Source organism: Octopus sinensis, linkage group LG1, assembly GCF_006345805.1.
Source record: "Octopus sinensis linkage group LG1, ASM634580v1, whole genome shotgun sequence".
In the NCBI taxonomy this organism is placed as follows: domain Eukaryota; kingdom Metazoa; phylum Mollusca; class Cephalopoda; order Octopoda; family Octopodidae; genus Octopus; species Octopus sinensis.
The window spans coordinates 150,352,423-150,372,422 of record NC_042997.1 but is presented as its reverse complement, the minus strand read 5'-3'; the positions used below and the strand labels follow the sequence as shown (position 1 = coordinate 150,372,422).

The 20,000-nt window shown below is 34.2% G+C and overlaps 1 protein-coding gene across 2 annotated transcripts in view; it reads right to left on the bottom strand.

Moving 5' to 3' along the window:
- The window catches only part of LOC115210194 (toll-like receptor Tollo), a 306,397-nt gene that overhangs the window by 2,899 nt on the left and 283,498 nt on the right, over window positions 1-20,000 (bottom strand). For both annotated transcript variants that reach the window (XM_029778665.2, XM_036505668.1), the window contains exon 4: window positions 1-1,838. This exon is cut by the window's left edge and continues 2,899 nt beyond it. In XM_029778665.2, the coding sequence (XP_029634525.1) occupies window positions 1-1,781 (1,781 nt within the window). In that variant the 5' untranslated portion in view covers window positions 1,782-1,838. The remainder of the gene's footprint in view (window positions 1,839-20,000) is intronic.

Genomic DNA, 20,000 nt, shown 5'->3' with positions numbered 1-20,000 from the left:
GAAAATACATTAGAAGGCAGCGATAAAATTGAATTACTCTTAAGATCAAGACGCCTTAAATTTTTCAAATTACTCATCAGGGATTTATTTATTTTACTCATATAGCAATGTGCTAAGTTTAAATTCGTTAATGCAGACCCTTTAGGAATTTCCCGGAAGAAACTATTGTCTAAATAAGTATGCTCGGCTTCAAACACTTCTAAATCTTGAAGATCTTTAAAATATGGGAATATAGTTTTGATAGGGTTTTGTGAGATACCGAGCTGCTGTATTCCAATGGAATTTTCTAAAAAGTCACGTGGGAAACTTTGGATTTGATTTTTTGACAGATCCATAACTGTTAAATAATAAAGATCACTGACACTACCAGCTTCTATGTTATCGATTTGGTTACCTACAAAATTTACCATTTGCATATCAGAAAATAATTTACTGAAATCTGCTGGAATTGTTTGGAGTAAGTTGTAACTCAAATCTAAGCGTGTTATTTGGTCTAAAATGGTGGTGTTAGTCTGGCAAAGTTTTTTCAATTCTGACAGGTGCGTTAATTCATTCTGCGATAAAGTAAGCAATTCAACATCTACAGAATTGCAAAGCATATCAACAGGAATTGTTTTAAGTCCACTGTGTATTATCTCGAGGTTTTTCAATTTAACCGCTTTGTGGAATATGTTTGAAGTTAACGTCAACTGATCAGCACCAAAAATGCTAAAATTTCTCAAGTTATTCAAGCCTAACAGTGTATATTCAGGAATGCTTTTGAAATGACAATCCTTAAATACAAGTTCTTCGAGAAAAGGAAGATTACGGAGCATTTTGTTAACGGGTTTTAAAGGTTTGCCCTGGCACTGTATAACCAGGACAGTAATATATGGGGCTGAAAATACACTGAAATTATACCGACTCATCGTTTCATTTATTCGGCAGCGGGCTGCTATTGAAGTGGAAAGCTGCGAAGTACGAAGGTTATGGCATTCGCATTGTTTAGGACACTGAAATTCGGGCTGAGTCACCCACGGTTGCGCTGAATGCGAGAAAAGAAGAAGAAGAAATAGTACACTCATCCAGTGAAAAGGAACAGACGCCGGCGATGATGATAATGATGTTAACGTCGAAGATGCCGATATCGGCGACTGTGGTGGAGGAGATGGTTGTGGAAGTAGTGGTTTTATTAAGGACGGCGGTAACGACTCAGAGCACGATAGACGAGAAGTGGTGGGTGAAGAAGGAGGTGGTGGTAGATAGTGAGGCAGAGAACATGGACACGAGAAAAACGTAGTCGTTTCTACTACAGAATTCGAAGAAGAAGATAAAGAACAAGAGGAAGAAGTACAGTGAAGTGTAGGAGATGGTGGGTGCGAATGAGAAGGAGAAGGAAGAAAAGAAGAAGAAGAAGAAGAAGAAGAAGAAGAAGAAGAAGAAGAAGAAGAAGAAGAAGAAGAAGAAGAAGAAGAAGAAGAAAGGGGTAAGGGTTGAGTCGGCGTTGCTGGCGGTGGAGGTTTAAATGGAGAGGAGAATGGCAATAGAGGCGGTATGAATAAAAATGTTGAAAACTGTGATAATGATATTGGTGTTAGTTTGGCTTTTGTCGGCGTCATGGCTTCTTCTCTCGCAGAATTTAGTGTTGAATGAGAATTTAGCTTCGGTTCTAAATGCTTTGTGGCAGTTGCTGCTGCTACTACAGCCAAGTGACGCAAGGAATGACACCTGGAGATTTGCGAGACGGAGTTAGACGTCATCGTTACGCATGCCCGCTGTGATCTGGATTTCACGGAAGACATTGTAATGGTGACGTTCCTAAACTTCCCACATGAAAGTCCACGGTTTGATATTACAGTCTGCAATGAAAAGAAACAAAATGATCATGTTAAAATATGAATAATAATCAAAATTACAAGACAAATAATATAATAAAACAGATTATAATTCAATAGAATGGATATTCTTGAATAAAACAACCTTGAATGGTTCTCCTTTATATATTCTGTAGGTTTCGTCTATCACTTTTAGCTAGTTTTGTATATATTCAAAAGGCATACAGTCTCTCTCTCTCTCTCTCTCTCTCTCTCTGTCTATCTATCAATCTATCTCTTTCTGTGTCACACACACGCACACACACACACATTGTACATATATATGAATGCATATTTCATTTTATACGGGCGCATATAAAATGTTTAGCTGTGCATGTATTTATATGTTGTGTGAGCTCATGCATACACACGCACTAACACACACACACACACACATATGAGCATATGGATATATGCATACTTATGCATAATTGTATACAACTATACATACGAATGCACATGCACTGATACACATATTCATAAATAAAGTTGATTTGTTTTCATATAAACACAACTGTAATAATGTTGAACATTGAAATACAAGCATATCTGAACAGGCCTACAATTTAGGTCGTTGTAATAATGTAAAAAAAAGTCCTTCAATGTTCCCAGTAACTGCAATAATACACATAGTTATGGTGACTGTGAAATGAGATTTATGAAGTATTGAGGAAACAAACGATACAATGACGCAGGAAGAAGTAGAAGAAGAAGAAAAAGAAGAGAAGGAGGAGGAGATGTTTGTGGTGGTGGTGGTAGAGAAAGGGGACAAGACAAGAGGAAGGAAATGCAAGGGAAAAGGGGGAAAATGGTGAAATGAATTAAGAGTAGCAGTGTTGCTGTTGAGTATATATGATGATCAACCATCAACTCATTTACAGCCAGCAACACCAACATCACAATCATAAAAAAATGTCTAGTAAATGGCTGAAGACGGGAAAGGAATGTGAGTTGATCAGAAGACTCGAACACAAGTATACTTAATGTTAAGCTCATGACATGCTTGGAATCTTTAACTGGCAGTCACTATTGATTATGAATCGCAAAATGAATGGCTCTCACATTATACTTGCTACTTTACTTGGCCTATTTGCAATACATTACACGAATGATAGAAAGGAAAGAAAAAAAATACATAGTCAGTATAAAAACAAAAAAAATAGTTAATAAATCAAAAGCAGAACAGAACCAACTAAATATCGGACATGAAAGTCAAAATCCAAAATCGACAATAAGTGGTATATGCCAAGCCAATATATCGACGGAATAACCGAACATATTTGGCAGTTCATTCATCGTGTAGATTTTGAGGTAGTTCGGTTGCAGATTTTGTTGGAGAAAACGCGTTTGAATTCGGCTGCAGTCAAACGCTGAGAAAGCGTGATAGCTCTTGAGTGTCTTACTTGCATACCTGTATATAAGAATACGTGAGTGTGTTTCATGGGTGTATGTATACATGTGTGCATGAATCCATGTATATATATATATATATATATGTGTGTGTGTGTGTGTGTGGCAAGAAAGAAAATGGAGAAGAGATTCAATTGACAAACATCAGTAAGATGTATTTATTATAATCATAGGAATAAATAAATACAACTTCCTACTTTGGGCTTCCAGTATGCTAAAGCTGACAGATATAACGATTAAAGTCCAAAGTTTCATCAGACCGTCAGTAAGTCCATAATGGTAAGGATACAAGGTAAAAAGTGAAAAAGGAAGGTCCAAGCCTATATTCACAAGTTGTGAGATCACATCTTGTTGCAATTTGATGGAAGAGATAATCTCGTCCATCAAATTGTAATCAGATGTGATCTCACAACTTCTGAATACAGCTTTGGGTTTTTCTATTTTACTTTTTCACTTATTACCTCGTATCCTTACCATTATGGACTTACTGACCCTCTGATGAAACTTTGGAGTTCAATTTTTGTATGATATGTCAATTTTAGCATTCTGGAACCCCAAAGTGGAAACAGATGTAAGAGTGGAGTTGTATTTATTTATTTATTTATTTATTCTTATGATTATAATAAATAAATCTTACTGATGATTGTTAATTGAATCTCTTCTCCATTTTCTTAATTGCCTTATATAAATTCTGGATAAACTTTTGTTTACTCCACTTGTACCTATTGTTCAACTGTACTTGCAACAGTAAACTTTTGAATATAAATAGATATCTATCCAGTAGCACACTGAATATTTATTATCCATTAGATGGTTGTCTAACCTCTAACTCATATATACTTGTATATATATATATAAGCTTAAATCTTATATAAAAAATCATTATTATTTACAGGATTGTAAAAACGGAGCCCTATAAAAAAAACTGTTCGAACCGAAAGTATGTGTTCATCATGGTCAGATGACGAGATGGGAAGAACATGTTGTTGAGAGGAAGATAAGTTGGGATGAGATGTGGAAGTGGACGACATCTCGGCTGAGTTTCCTGATTCGTTCATTTTATGATGTTTTGCCATCACCTATGAATCTAGTAAGATGGAACGTCTCAGAGAATGACATCTGCAAATGTGGAAAGGTCGGTACACTAAAACATATTCTTTCCAACTGTTCATTAGCATTGAACAGGTATACATGGAGGCACAACTTGGTCCTTAAGGTTATCTTCAATGCTATAAAGAGCCAAATTCATCTCAACAACACTGAGAAAAAACCGTTGAAAGTACCATCTAGGGATTTATATATATATATATTTGTATGTGTGAGCATAATGTATAAGTTTATGAGTATACAGGCTGGTGCAAAAGTAGGCTTACAGTTGTATAGTTGTATATTTTATGATATTATTTAAAAAGCATTGCACAATATTAGTCCCGTAAATGCTCAAAATGTCCGCCCTGAACATTGACACATTCTTATAGTCTATCGGCTTCACTGTGACACACACCTTTTCACAGGTCCAGGCCTACTTTTACAATAAAAATATACCTGCTAACCTCCTTTTGTACCAGTCTGTATGTAGTCATACACACATATCTATGTATATATGAATGTACATTACATACATAGATACACACACATATATATAAACGAATGTATGTATATGCATATTTAAAATGTATATAAGCATCTAAATATGTATAGAAATACTGTTTGCGCAAAGCTTGCTAGTATGATTTTGTGTTATGGATTTTCACTCACGTTTCTTTATATGAATTTCCAGCTGTTTTATCAACTGGCAAACTGCTCTTTTAATTAGCGTGATATTTATATTAGCGGCGTCGGAATAAGGAATAATAAACTCGAAATTAACGGAATCTGAACTGAAAAATAGACGAGAAGTCGTGTATGGATACTTGTACTTACAACGAGGTCATTTGAGAGTAATTAGGAGTGAATTACTTTATGATTCACCGTTCAAAAGTATATTCTTTTACATGAAAATCTCTACGACATTACTGAGTCTTGTTTCGTATTCCGGGAAAATTCTCTAAATTGTCACCAGACTGTAAATATGTGTGGTTGCGCGAAGCAAAACATGTCGCACTGAGAGATTAGTAAACAAATATGTTTCACAGCAAGGATAAAGTAACAAGTACGATATTGTTGGTTCTCTGGAGGTGAATCAAAGCTACATGTAGTGCAAACGAAATACTTTTTTTATCTTTTTGTGCATATTTCAACAGATTCTCTATACACGTAATCGATGCCAGCTACCGCCACCTCAGTTTACAATAACCGGATCGTAAATCTGTTGGACCACTACCAGCGCAGTTTTGTTCCTTGAACCCAGAATGGAAGAGGCTCCATTGTGTTTCAGTGTTTGGCTATGTACCTATATACAGAATTTTATGTGTCACCATATATATGGATTTTGTAAATGTGACTGCATGCTAGTTTTTTTTTATGCGAGCTTGTATATATATAGTTAATCCAAACAAGAAAGCACAAAACAACACAACAACGCGAGGACGTGGAACAAATATAGTATTATTGGACGCTCAGGAAAGAAGGAAAGAAGGAGGGTTTAACGTTTCGAGTGGAGCTCTTCGTCGGAAACATAGGAGAAGGAAAGGTCCAGAGAAGGGAAGACAGAGGGAAAAAAATCGCCAACGGTACACACGAGGTCACATTTTATTATTATTAACATCTTATAATCATCTCATAATAATGACCTTTATGACTCATATTACTATCTCAGTCAATTTAAATGTATATATTTGTCACTACATGTCATAAATAGCCTTTTGCTATCTGCAATATGCATTTTCGTTGATTTTTCATATTTTACCCTTACATTTCCACGTGTATTTTATATTTTCTTTTCGTAACATATTTCTACTATATATATATATATATATATATATATATGCGTGACTGCGTATGTAATCCTATATATATATATGTAGGACAAACTATTCGAGAATGTACAAATAGAAAAAACAACGGTATCCCTCTTTCCTTATACCTCCAGCCGTTCTTCACTAAGTAAAATAAATCAGTAAAATGAACAAAAGCAACAGCTACAAATCAAATGTGTTTGAATGTCTTATCAGCGAAAGAAAAATAAAGTGGAAGAAAGAAAGCCCCGGGAGTTCCCTCAAGGGATTCAATTTTCCTATTTGTGCCGAAGAGCGTTTTTTGATTTTCGATGTTTCGTGAAATGATACCAACCTTATTTGCTTTGACATGTGTCAGTAAGTAAAAAGCAAGAATAATAAGAAAAACCCTATGTAAAAATACTTCGTACTTATTTCTATATACTTTGTGCAGGTTCTTATTTTTTTCGTTCTCTACTAACCGTCTCTTCCGTTGAATATGACTGACTTTGAATACAACCGGAAACCGTGTATTATTTATTTATTTATTGGTTAAGGGTGAAGAAGTGAAGGGAGAATGGTAAAGAGATTGATGATGTTATATACAGCAGGTTTTCGTGAAGAAACTTCAGTGTAGATGGTGTAGAGACACACATAGACTACATGACATAATATCGGATTTTCTGTTGTTTAATAACGTAATAGTACAGTTTTAGTCATGTGGTTAGGATGTTCACTTCGAAAAAGAATGATCACTGATTTGTTCTCACTACGTGGCACTCGAAACCCAGGCCTTCTTCAGTAGGCACGATTTGAACAATATAATCTAAACGGAATTAGGAAGATGGGAACAGTGCGGAAGCCAAAGGGATTATATGCACGTACTTGTGTGTGCGTATGGGGAAAAGAGACAATTATTAAAATTGGAATCAGTGAGCGAGTGAGAATAGAACTGTGTCAACTATGACAGAAAAATTACTTTAGGTACAGACAAGATAAACAGAAGGAATTTTTTTACATTTTTCTTTGTATAGGAGAATGTGTGAAGAAAGAGAAATATAAGAGTGAATCTAATCGGCCTATATCTGCAGAATGTCACAGTAAACTTAGGGCTGATTATTGACAAAAATAGGTGTTCAAGTTTTGTTGAACAACATTATTGCAAATCTATCTGATTTTCCTTTCCATATGGAGAGAATATTTCTATCTGAACTAAAATTATTCATTTTCCACTTGAGGCCATGTCGCTTTCTCTCTCGCTTTCTCTCTCTCTCTGTCTCTGTCTCTCTCTCTCTGTCTCTCTCTCTCTCTCGCTATATATATATATATATATATATATATATATATATATATATATAGAGAGAGAGAGAGAGAGAGAGATAGATATATCTCAGTATATATATATGTAATATATATATGTAATGTGTGTGTATGCATGTTTGTATACACACTTGTTTACCCCTATATGTGTGAATTCACCCACTTGTTTGCTCCCATATATATATATATATATTATATATATATAACGTGTGTGATTGCGCGCGCGCATATATGCGTACGCACACATACAGCAAATTCAGTTCCTCATTTTCGCTTCGGAATTGTATTTAGAATACGGTCTTTTCTGGTGCTTCAATATGTTTTGATATGATTCTTAATGTAATTTGGAGTTAGAATATAGGAACAAAATCCTGAAAAGAATCGATAACAAATAGTGTAATACATTGAATAAGATATATATCTTAAATCTAAAATCTACATTGACTGAGATATATAGTACTAAATCTAAAAGATATAATCAGCAATCAAAGTACTTCGAACTACAAAAATTCTATTACATCTGCATACTATTCACTATTGTATGAAATGAATATACAAGTTTAATACTGTCTGTTATTAATAACCATTAGATTTGAAATCATCTGGACTGGTTAAGTCCTCAGAACGTGAGATAAGAGGCCGTGCCGTATTTACTTGCGGTGTATTATGTTTTGAGACTTGATTGAGATTTCAGCTTACAATTGAGCCTATCAAGATTCTGCGCTCAAATCCAGGTAAGGTTCTCTTTCTAAGTGTCTCACTCAATTATTGCAACTCATATTATCATTAGTTAAGCACACACATACACAGCATTTGTTGCTGTATAAAGAAGCATTTTTATATTCCGTTTTGTAATGTAACCCTTCTAGCATGTCAGCCTTGTGGTAAATATAGAACGAATCGTTATTACTGTTGGTGAGAGTGTTGACTAAACAGAATATAATGTTCTATAGTATGTCTTTCAAATCTGTACGTTGTGATTTCGAATTCAAACTCAATCCTGGTCAGAGTAATTTTTATCCCTTGAAGACTGATAAAATTAAGTACCAATCGATGACTTGCGTGAATGACTCTGGCTTTCAGTATTTAGTTCCTCCTCTCCACACTTTCTGTTTTCATTTGGAACCGATTTAAAGTTCGTTGCTCTCTTTTTTATCTTCAACACATATAGCTTTCTGTTGCAGCAGCCTGCAGTGGTTTCCGGAATAAGGTTATATTTATCTTTTGTGAGTTTTTATTATCAGAATTCTTTGTCTTTAGTGTTAATTCTCAAGTTGTTGGTCAAATTCAGGTGTCACTCACATTATCTAGCATAACGTCACAGGCTTTCGTAGATTGTATTATTTTCCCAGCGGTTTTTGTGCATTTTTTGAAAATGAATTCATATCAACTTTCACTTTTGAATTTCTGTCTTCTCTGACCTCCCCAACATAAGTCTTAAAGACATCTATATGCAAGGGAAATTTTATTATTACATGATAGTACGTCTGTCAATTTTCAGTCTAATATTTATGTTACTGAAATGTGTTAATATCGCACAGAAAAGCAATGGATACATTATCTTCTAAAAAATATGGATTAATAAAACAGAACATCTTTTTTTTTCTCTGCATCTACAAGATTTTTTACATATTAAACACTATGTATGGTATACTTGCGTTTCTTCGTGGTGCTACAAACATTTACAATCTCTCCAGAATGTTTTTTTCTCTACAGATAAGACCATCTCCATAAGTATGTATGTGTCCAAAAATGCTCACTCATCATACGTTTTCCATTGTAGGCGCTAGTTTATCGTGAGATTTTTATCTTTCTAACCATTTTTCGATGGCTTATGTATGTATGTATGTATGTATGTATGTATGTATGTATATATATATATATATATATATATATATTATATATATATATATATATAATATTATATATATATATATATATATATATATATATAATATATATATATATACCGCTTATGATTATTCTCATAGACGAAATCTCTAATAAAAAATGTCTGCTAATAACATCTTCGTATTACTCTAGGATTTTTTTTCGTAAGTGTAGTTTGGGTTTACATCCTGTTGCTTGCTTTGTTTTGCTAGTCGATAGTTTCTATATTTGGCTAGGATTTTTCACTTCTTGCCTTCGTTAATTTCAACCTGAATTATTTGTACTAGAATTACCACGATGCTGCTTGATTTCCTGATTTTAATTTTCCTTATTCTTTTTCCATTTGGATGTTATTTCCGAAAAGTTCTATTTCTATGTAGCAGAGCAATTTTAAAGAATGTATATTCCGTATTAAAATAACCTGGTGCGATTTCATTTGAGGGAAATTTACTTCTATATTTAGTTGATCGAATAACTAGGTAGAGGTTATGCATTCACAAGATTGAAGCTCCAACGAATTAGTGCTATGGTCGAAGATATGCCATCCATAATCATATTGTATGTTTTAGAAAGTAATATACAAGAAAATTAACCATAGTGTTTCTCATTGCATTAATAACATTGATGGGTGTATTATGTAAAGTTTGATTGGTTGCTATCTCTAAATCTGCCTTTATACTTGGTGGTCCTAAATTTGTCTATAAATTTAATGGATCCTTGTATTTTGTTCAAAACGTTAACATTACAAAATTCATATCATACAATCAGCGATAATATGAATATAAGTCAGTATATTATCTACAGAGGTTTCATTAAAAAATTTCTTTAGTTAATAGTCATTTTCATCATTCTTTCATTGTTTCATCAAAGCTGAAGCATTATTTTAGCAGAAGTGCATTAACGGCTGACTTGTTAAACCGATGGCACCATTCCTGTTTGCATATATACACTTGTTACTATAAATATTAACAGATCAATGGAGAAAACTTGTCAGTAAAATGTCGGACGGAATGCTTTAAAGCATAATAGTTATGGCCCCTTACGTTCTGGATTCAAATATTCCATATCTTACGTTGCTGTCTACTCTTCAAGGGATCGATAAAATAAGTACATGTTGACTACTTTTAAAGATACTAATGGACTGCACCTTCTAGCACACATACACACAGAGGTATTTCTACATGTATACATACACTTACATACATATTCGTATGTCTGTCTATGTTTAATGATAAAGTGATCAACTGTGGAATGTTTCGATCTTATTCTACCTGTCAGACCAATAACTGAGTTTTAGTTTGACACGATCGATAAATTCGAAACAAGTCATGAAATATATAAATAAATGTTTAGTCTTGATATTTGCACATCTTGTGCATTTTATTAGGTAGTGTCTAGCAGTGTTATTGCTAGCCAGTGGAGCATATATATATATATAATGTATGCACACACGCACACACACACACGCGTATATATCCACATACACTTATATATGTGCGCGTGAGTGTGTACATTGTATATACACACATACAAGCAGGTGTGTGCATTTCTATTTCTTGCCAGGCATTTAAAACCGAGTAAAAATTTTATTTCATTTAAAATAAGATCTACAAGCGGTTAAAAGGAAACATCTGTTCTCTGAACATAATTTCGTAGTTTAGTTGTCAGCTTACATATGAGATAGAAATAAAATGGATTGTATTTTTGTGATAAATTTATATACAACAAATTGTTTGGCTTAGAAATCAATTCAACGTTCAGAAATATAAATGAGAAAAGAATATTTTGTAAGTGACTCTGATATGAAGAAATCTTTTCGCAAGGATAATACAAAGAATGAATCATAGAAACGTATATATTGACACGCGTGTAAATAAACAATGACAAATATAAACAAAAACTTACAGGTAAGTACATGCTTACACACACGTGTACACATGCAGAAGATTTTATGTGTTTGACAGCTTGTAGAGATTTTGCATTGAAAAATACAAAATGAAAACGCGTGTACAATCGCCTATAAAGCTACCACAAGAGTACATATACACGCAGATCACTCACACATACAAATAGTAATGTCAACGTAGATAGCTACAAATATATATATATAATATATATATGCATACATACATATTTATACGCATACTTATATGTATATATGTACATACAAACATACAGGGTGCGATGGGAAAATTATGGCCATACTATATTTTTATTTTGCGCATGCGCAATGTTTGTTTTTGATGTTTTTGACTGTATAGTATAGTAGGCTCAGTTAGGCACCCTCTGTGGGAAAAACAACACCATGATGCAATTCACTCTGCCAAAATTTGGAAGCGACAGGTGCTTGGAATTCGCGCCGGAAGCGTCAATACTCTCTGAGTGTTTCGGTGTCAATCTCAGAACAGAGCAGAGAATTCGGAATGAGTTGGACGAGTCAATTGGTGATTACGAAGGTACGGCAGCTCGGAAAATTCACTGTGATTGTTCTGGTAAGAAAAAACTCCTTAGTTTGTTACTAAGATCAAAACCATGATTAACAACGATCGAAGCCAATCAGATCCATCACTAAGGACATGAGAGTGCCTCAGCTTCTTATCAGGCAGGTAGTGCATGAAGACATTCCTCAAACTAGAAGAAAGATGGCCTATTTTTATCACTAACCATTAAAGACAAGAGGAAAGACAACGCTACGAAGCTTGTGAACAAACTCAAGTATCCCCTCCAAATGGACAAGTTTTGGTTTTTATCAGACGAGAAAAATCCTGCCAAGGTCAATGGTAAACACACAGAACAATCATTGGCTTGCCATGTCCACAAAACATGTACCGAGAGTAATAAAAATAATTCGTGTTTGGAGTGATCTCTAGTGATGGCGACGTTATACCGCCATTCATCTTCCCACACAGCCTCAGACTTAACACGGAGGCCTTCAGCAAGTGCCTGGAGGAGGTAGTGCTACCTTGAGTCAAGAGGGTGGCTGCTATAAAACCGTATATCTGACAAGAGTACTCTAAGCCATGCCAGCCAAGCAGGAGAACTGTCATCGCTGTCAGACAATTTCTGCAACCACACCATCCATAATATCTGACCACCTGAATCCCCACACTGCAACCCCCTTGGTTATTACAGATGGGGTTCAGTTGTGCGTAACACTAAAGATGAACTGAAGGCAAGGATTACGGCAGCATTTACCAACTTAAACATGGAGACCAACCACAAGAGTTGCATGATATTCCGAAGTCATCTGGAGGTTGTGATTAAAGCCAATAGCGATCTTATTGAATCGATTTTCTCTTTAGAAGTTCAAGATAATTTTATGTAATTTTGGTAAATATATCAGTTAAAATGAGATGTCAGTATTATTTTCATTTTTCCGTAATTCTCACAACAGTTTATTCCCCGTACACTGTGTGTGAGTGTGTGTGTGTGTGTGTGTGTGTGTGTGTGTGTGAGCGTGTATATGTGAGTGTTTATGTGTGTGGGAAATTGTGGCACAATAAGGCACTGATGTTTGCTGGAAATAGCAGTCGATAGCCGAACGACGCTATGTAAAGCTTCACAGAATGTATACAGGCAAACATGAGTGCGGTCGGCTAACATACATACATACATATATATATATATATATATATATATATATATATATATATATATATATATATGTATGTATATATATATATACATGCATATGTTTATTAGTATAAACAAATGCTATCATAGATGGTGTACATAATATGCACATATATTTGTGTGTGTCTGTGTGTGTGTGTGCATACCGGTGTCAATAGATGAATTCACACGTACCGAACAATAAAACATTTTCCCAAATACATATTTTTCAATGACTCACTCGAATAAGTCATTAGGTAATTGTTTACAAACAGGTTTGCGGAATGCAATGAAAAAAATACAGCGATACATATATGAAAACAATGTTTGTTTACCACAAATATAAACTTTTTTTCTATTAGCGTCTCTGTTGAAGCATCACATTCAACTATCATCATTATCCTCATTATTATCACAATTAAGTCGTTGAACTGACAGAATCGTTAGTACTCCTCTAGTTTTGGGAATATACTGACGCCTCTGATTTTGCTGGCTAGCCAAATGCATTAAACCATGATTGTACCATCACATCTGTAGCCAATACACAACTGCGCCATCCGATATGTACACAATTTCTTTCAAGATAAGGGCTGGCTATAACAGGATATCTGGGTATAACTTCTAGCATGTCACAAGCTTTCTGATACTTCACCGATTGATTCAAAACATTTGTAGAGCATCGGATTTGAAAATGCCTTCCGATGTTTAATTACGACTCTTTGTGTGGTGAATTCAAATCTTGTGGAGGTCAGCGGATCTATGAAATAATGTACAGTTAGGTTAATATAATGTACTGCTTCCTTTCTCAAAAATGTCTGGCACTATGCCTAAATTAGAAGTGAATATATTCGTGTATTCATTACATCATGTACAAATGCACATACATAGTACACATATACAGTTGCACGTATATATGTGTATATTTATATACCTTGATAAACGCAATGCATGCATCCACACATCAAGCCTTGAATCATACCATGCAATAAATTTGTCACGCATTTAAATTTACTCATATACACATGATATTTCTCAGAAGTGCATTGAACCATTTCATAATGTTTTATTCCATGTTATATTCGGATATAGATACAAATCACCATATTCAAAAGTAAACTCAGCTAAAACATACATGCATGCATACGTACATACATACATACATACATACATACATACATACATACATACATACATACGTACACACATATGTTACATAGAACTGCCTTGACGCACGATATATTCACATACATATATCATGCATATGATATCATACACGTTAAGTCATACAATATTGCTCTTGCATATATGCACACATAGAACTATCATTACACCAGCACAAATGCACATAAATGGATATATACATAGTCACTCAAACACAAAAATACCCTGATGCATATCTAGTCACTCACTGATATATACATACAAGTAATTAGTTTATCAAGTACATCAATTACAAATGTATTGCTAAGCACACATTGATAAATACAATATGGCACATACATGCTGTGTATGTCTGTGTCTGAGCGCGTGTTATAGTATAAATACAATGCCAGAGCATATTATATACAAATGATATATTCATATGCACGTTATATCTTGCGAAGAGTAAAGCAGGCAATATATTACTCTCACATATCTGTATACACGCACAGAGTTAAGATATCCTAGCCATGCATTAACTTGTTTTCGAACATGACATATTCATTCATGTATGCTTAGTATTCACATAAATAGACATGTAAACATCTATCAATGATAGTCTGTCTCATTCAATATATTTATACACACACACATTCACACAAACGAACAGTACACATATTCACAAGCAGAAACACTACAAGAATCAGTAATGATCCTGGTGTATTCAAACATAAAGACACAGAAACTCAAACACGTACCTAACTACGTACTGTCAGTGAATATACTGATATACGCTAATACAAAATCGCATGCAAACACATAAACAAATGAAACGAGTGGAAGATCAATGCCGCTAACACACACACACACACACACACACACACACGCACACACACACACCACACACACACACACACATACACACAGGCAGGCATACGAGGCATATTCACTTATGAAGTTATTCATAATATTGTTGATATACAGTTAGCTGCACACACGTAACACAAACCGACATTGTGCTTGGAAATATACAACCACATCTATACATACAAGCCCATAAACTAACGTTTATAGGTTATTTACAGTCCAGAAACATAGACACTCTTATATGTGCACTTACAAAGCAACACACATCGATAGGTTTTTCAACTTATATATATATATATATATATATATATCGTATATCTACTTATTGTAGAGTTGGTTCACTATTCCGCATTCACTTCTAGCTTTCAAATCAAAACGATGTAAACTCGGATAGACATTGTGTGCAATAACAGTGGCAATTTAAACCACAGGTCGGGTACAATTCACTCGATTGCTGCTCATAATATTCCTGTCACCTGGAGATGCACAAAAACACGAAAATTATAAAGGCTACTAGAATAATGTTAGAAGCAGATCGGATCATACTCAGAACCACATTATACAAAATGTACGCCATAGTAAGAGAAAGGGAGGAGAGAGCCAGAGAGAGATGTGTCCGTTCACTGATATATGTCTATATATACATACTATGCAGATTTAAATACAAAGGTATGGACACAAAATTGTTCTTCTCTTCAAAGAAGCAAATATGTAATTTACTTTTGATACCCATGGGTACAAGACTTTAGAAACTGGTAAGATTCTAAGCAATATTAAATCTCTCTTTCATCACGTTCATATTCCCTGATTTAACTTTAGTATTGTAAACAAACAAAGTCCCATGAAAGCAATACTAATTTATTTATGTGAATGCATGGGTGAGTAGAATGTCTAATCGCTAATAGGATCGTAAGTAGTTTTGATCCAGTCATATTTCCCATTAAGTATCCATAGACTAAAACAAAAGGTATCCATTTATCTTACAGTGAGGAGATATAAGAGGTATTAGATTAGCACCGAAAGTAGAGTAACATTATTAATTGATTCTTGTATCTCATATATTAGAGTGTCTCATAACGATGAGGCGTATTCTAAACGCAAGCAACTAGGGCCAGAACAAACACTTATTATTTGTTACAAATAAAATATGTCCTATTGTCATGTGACAACCTCAAATGAAATTTCTAAGTATCGTTTTCCATCACCCCTACCACCTTAAATACATAACTTGAAGAAGGGGCTTCATAATATTTTGACGTGCTATGTTTAAATTCACCAATTTAAACCAAATAAATGTATAAAATATATTTTGATATCAAATTTGCGTGCAACAAAGATTATCAATTTATTAAATTCAACTTCTGCGTCAGATATTTTTTCTATAACAAATGTGTTTTAAACTTGCTTAATATTTTGTAATTAATTGTTCAGCGTAATTTTTCTGAGATTTAACTCAAAGCCTAGAGTTTGTTTATTGTCTGTGAGCAAAATAAACGATTTATCACCTTTAGTTTGTTTAGATAACGCATAAGAATAGAAATTGAAGAAAAAACACGTAATACAAACAAAAGAAAATAGTTTTAAGAAGTGATAAAATGAATGACTTATTAATTCATTGTTAAAAATATTTAAATACTTTAACACTACTTTACTGTCTGAAATGTTCATTTCTCCTTTATCGATATCTATCAACGGTTAGCCCTAGTCTTTTTCAAGAAAAGGTGCATGATGTGATATTTCTACATTTTCACAACATAATTCACTAAGGTACAATCAGTTCGAAAATCAGTATTTAGAATGAAGGAAATTGCCAACGGAAAGCAGTCGTCTGCTACAACTGAGAATAGATTGCTAAGATAGTAAGATTCATAAGATAATCACTAAATCATGTAATGTTTGTTATTTGTAAATATAGAGTAAGAGCAAAGTGCTGAGCATGTCAACCACCAACCGGGTTGTTTAAAAGAAACGGGAAGTATAAAGTATCAATGTACAAAAATTAGGAAGAAATTAACAGGCTATATTTGAAAATGATTAAACCTCCAACAGACCTTGTTGAATATGCTGAGTAATCTGTCAAAAGTCATAGCACTACACTAGTCAAATCCAAACACAGATTCGTTGACGGATGCCTAAGTGAAGTCAGCAGAAGACAGTATATAAACGACTAAAGGGAAAAAAAGGAAAATATGAGTGAGGTGAACGAAAGTGATAGTAAGAGTAAAAAAAAAAAGAAAAGAAAGAAAAGGCTCAGTGTTTAGCTGGTGAATTATAATTGTGATATACATTAAATAGGGCCAGTGCAAATTTCAATATGGTTTCAAGTGACAGATGAAGTAATGTTGTTTGCGATATAAACACAAGGACAATGTAATGAAATCAATGTAGTAACTGGTTTTCTTTCATCGATACCTTTATGTTCAAAAGACAAACTGACTTCAATGAATTTTAAATCATAGAGACCTTAATTAGATGCTGCAGGGAATACACAAACATGCATACATACATACTTCTGTGTATCTGTGTGTGGGTGAGAGTGATAGTAGTCTCTTATTTGCTTGCTGTTATTGCTGCTCCGTCGGCGAGCTGGTAGAATCGTTACCACGCTGGGCGAAATGCTTAGAGATATTTCGTCTGCGTTACGTTCTGAGTTCAAATTCTGCCGAGGTTGGCTTTGCCTTTCATCATTTCGGGGTCAATAAATTAAGTACCAATGCAACACTGTGGTCGATGTAATCGACTAGTCCCCTCCCCAAAATTACTGCAGCGGATGCCTTCTAAGTCAGATATGCTAATAAGAATTAGAACCAATTATAAAACAGTGCAGCTATTGTCAACTTTCGAACTGAATCATGCAAAATTATGTAATGTTAGAAACGAACACGATGCAGTGAATTATCATTTAATAAAGAGAAAGGGTATTGATTTGTGATAAAATTAAAATCAAGATAAGATTTCCTGCCTCCCAGAGACCTCACATGCTGGGATCACTATGAAAGAAACCCCCTACCCTTGGCGATATGGACAATACGCGAGAATATCGGAAATACTAAGAAAAATGGATAACTCATCAATCAACTCCCGAAGTCAAATGAATCTGCGGTCGAAAAGTTTGCTGTTGGTTTGATCTTTTCCTAAAACACAGGCATGAATATTCCCGTTTACAAGATATCTCCGAACACTGGATATGCATACACACCATTTTCATTTGGTAAAATTAAATTCAAGAGCGAAACGGACTAAGGAAGGAAAATGGACGTAATAGACACCTCTTACACTACAATATTAGTTTCCAATTCAGAGATCGAGTGCAGAACAAAGATATTAAAACTGGGGGAAGAAAAGCCCTACCAAAACAGCAAACATCGTTAGTTATGAATTAGCTAATAATCGCTGGTAGTAAAGACCAGCTTTTAATCAATAAAATGGCCCTTGATGACTACCACGAACAAAGCAAATATCTTTCTGTTACATGGTTTCATTACAAAAAGTATTTGACAATCTGCGATATGTGTAGAAATATATAAAATCTGTTAGTTATTGATAACTTTCAGTCGAATATGAAGTAATTGAAAACAACTCTTATACGGAATTCAGAGAAGGCACTATGAATGTTGGTGACATGGACATAAACTGTGACATTTTCAAGGTGTTTCTTTTACATCACTACTCTTTTCTTGGATTTCATTCTTCTATATAAGCTGTCGAGTGGCACAAAATATGGGCGTACAGAATACGAAAGATATATGAATCGCATCCTTTACATGGATAGTTTATAACATTTTACGAAAGATGATCAGGAACTGAAGCGGTTTCTAATTGTGGTAAAAACAGTTCAGTGACGATGTTGGAATGGAGTCCGCTTTGATAAATGCTTTACAGCCACATTTTTTATGGGAAAACTCCTGAAAACGAACAATACACAAATAGACAAGTTTACCAGTCTCAAAGAATTAGATCCCGTCAACAATTACAAGTATTTAAGTGCATGTGAAGGGGATGGCATCCAACGCTCACAAATGCAGAATACGAAAAGAATGTTATCGGAGAATTGGAGCTGTTCTAAAAAACCAAATTATCGCGAAACAGGTTTGATGCAATGAGTACCTTAGCTATAATTGTTGTGACCTATAGCTATAACATTATAAAGCTGTTCATCAGTAAAATCAATAAAATTGATACAAAATTGTACGAGATCCTCACAATGCAGCACATACATCAGTTAAACACGGATGTACATAGAGTTTACATACTAAAGGTATGAAGTAAGAGATTATGCTCCCAACAAGTAAGGGATTAAGTTCACAAAATTATACGTTCCATATCAGAAGCAAAGAAGAGCATGTACAGGATTTAAAAATCAATGAGGCTGAGATACAAAAATGAAAGAGAGAAGTACACTGTGATAGCAGAAACGAATTGCAAAAAAAACAAAACATATGATAGGAAATCTCATTGCTGTGAAGCACATGGCAAAGTAAGGCATTACATGGAAAATACCCTACGAGAACCGGTGATCCTAATGAACATATAACTATGAAAGTCCAACGTTGTGTAACATGAGGTCTCTGGGTGAGACTTCAAACAGCTCGCATAAAATAAGCAATAGTAACGTAATTAGCAGTAATATCAGTAGTTGTAGTGGTAGTAGTAGTAGTAGGAGGAGTATAGGCTCCATTGTTTTGTATATTTCGGAAAAGGTTGCTCGTAGTAGTGTATATTCATACAAACATTCATTCACACATACATACAACCTCTCTCTCTCTCTCTATATATATATATATATATATACGTGCATATATATACATATAAGCATATATATATATTTGCATGTATATATATACATATATATATACATACATATACATATATGCATGTATATATATATATATTATATATATATATATATATATATATATATTATATATATATATATATATACAAGTATATGCGTTCGTACAGACATCTCTACACACATACGCATATGCATGCTTATGGATACACATACATGCTATAACACACTGCATACGTA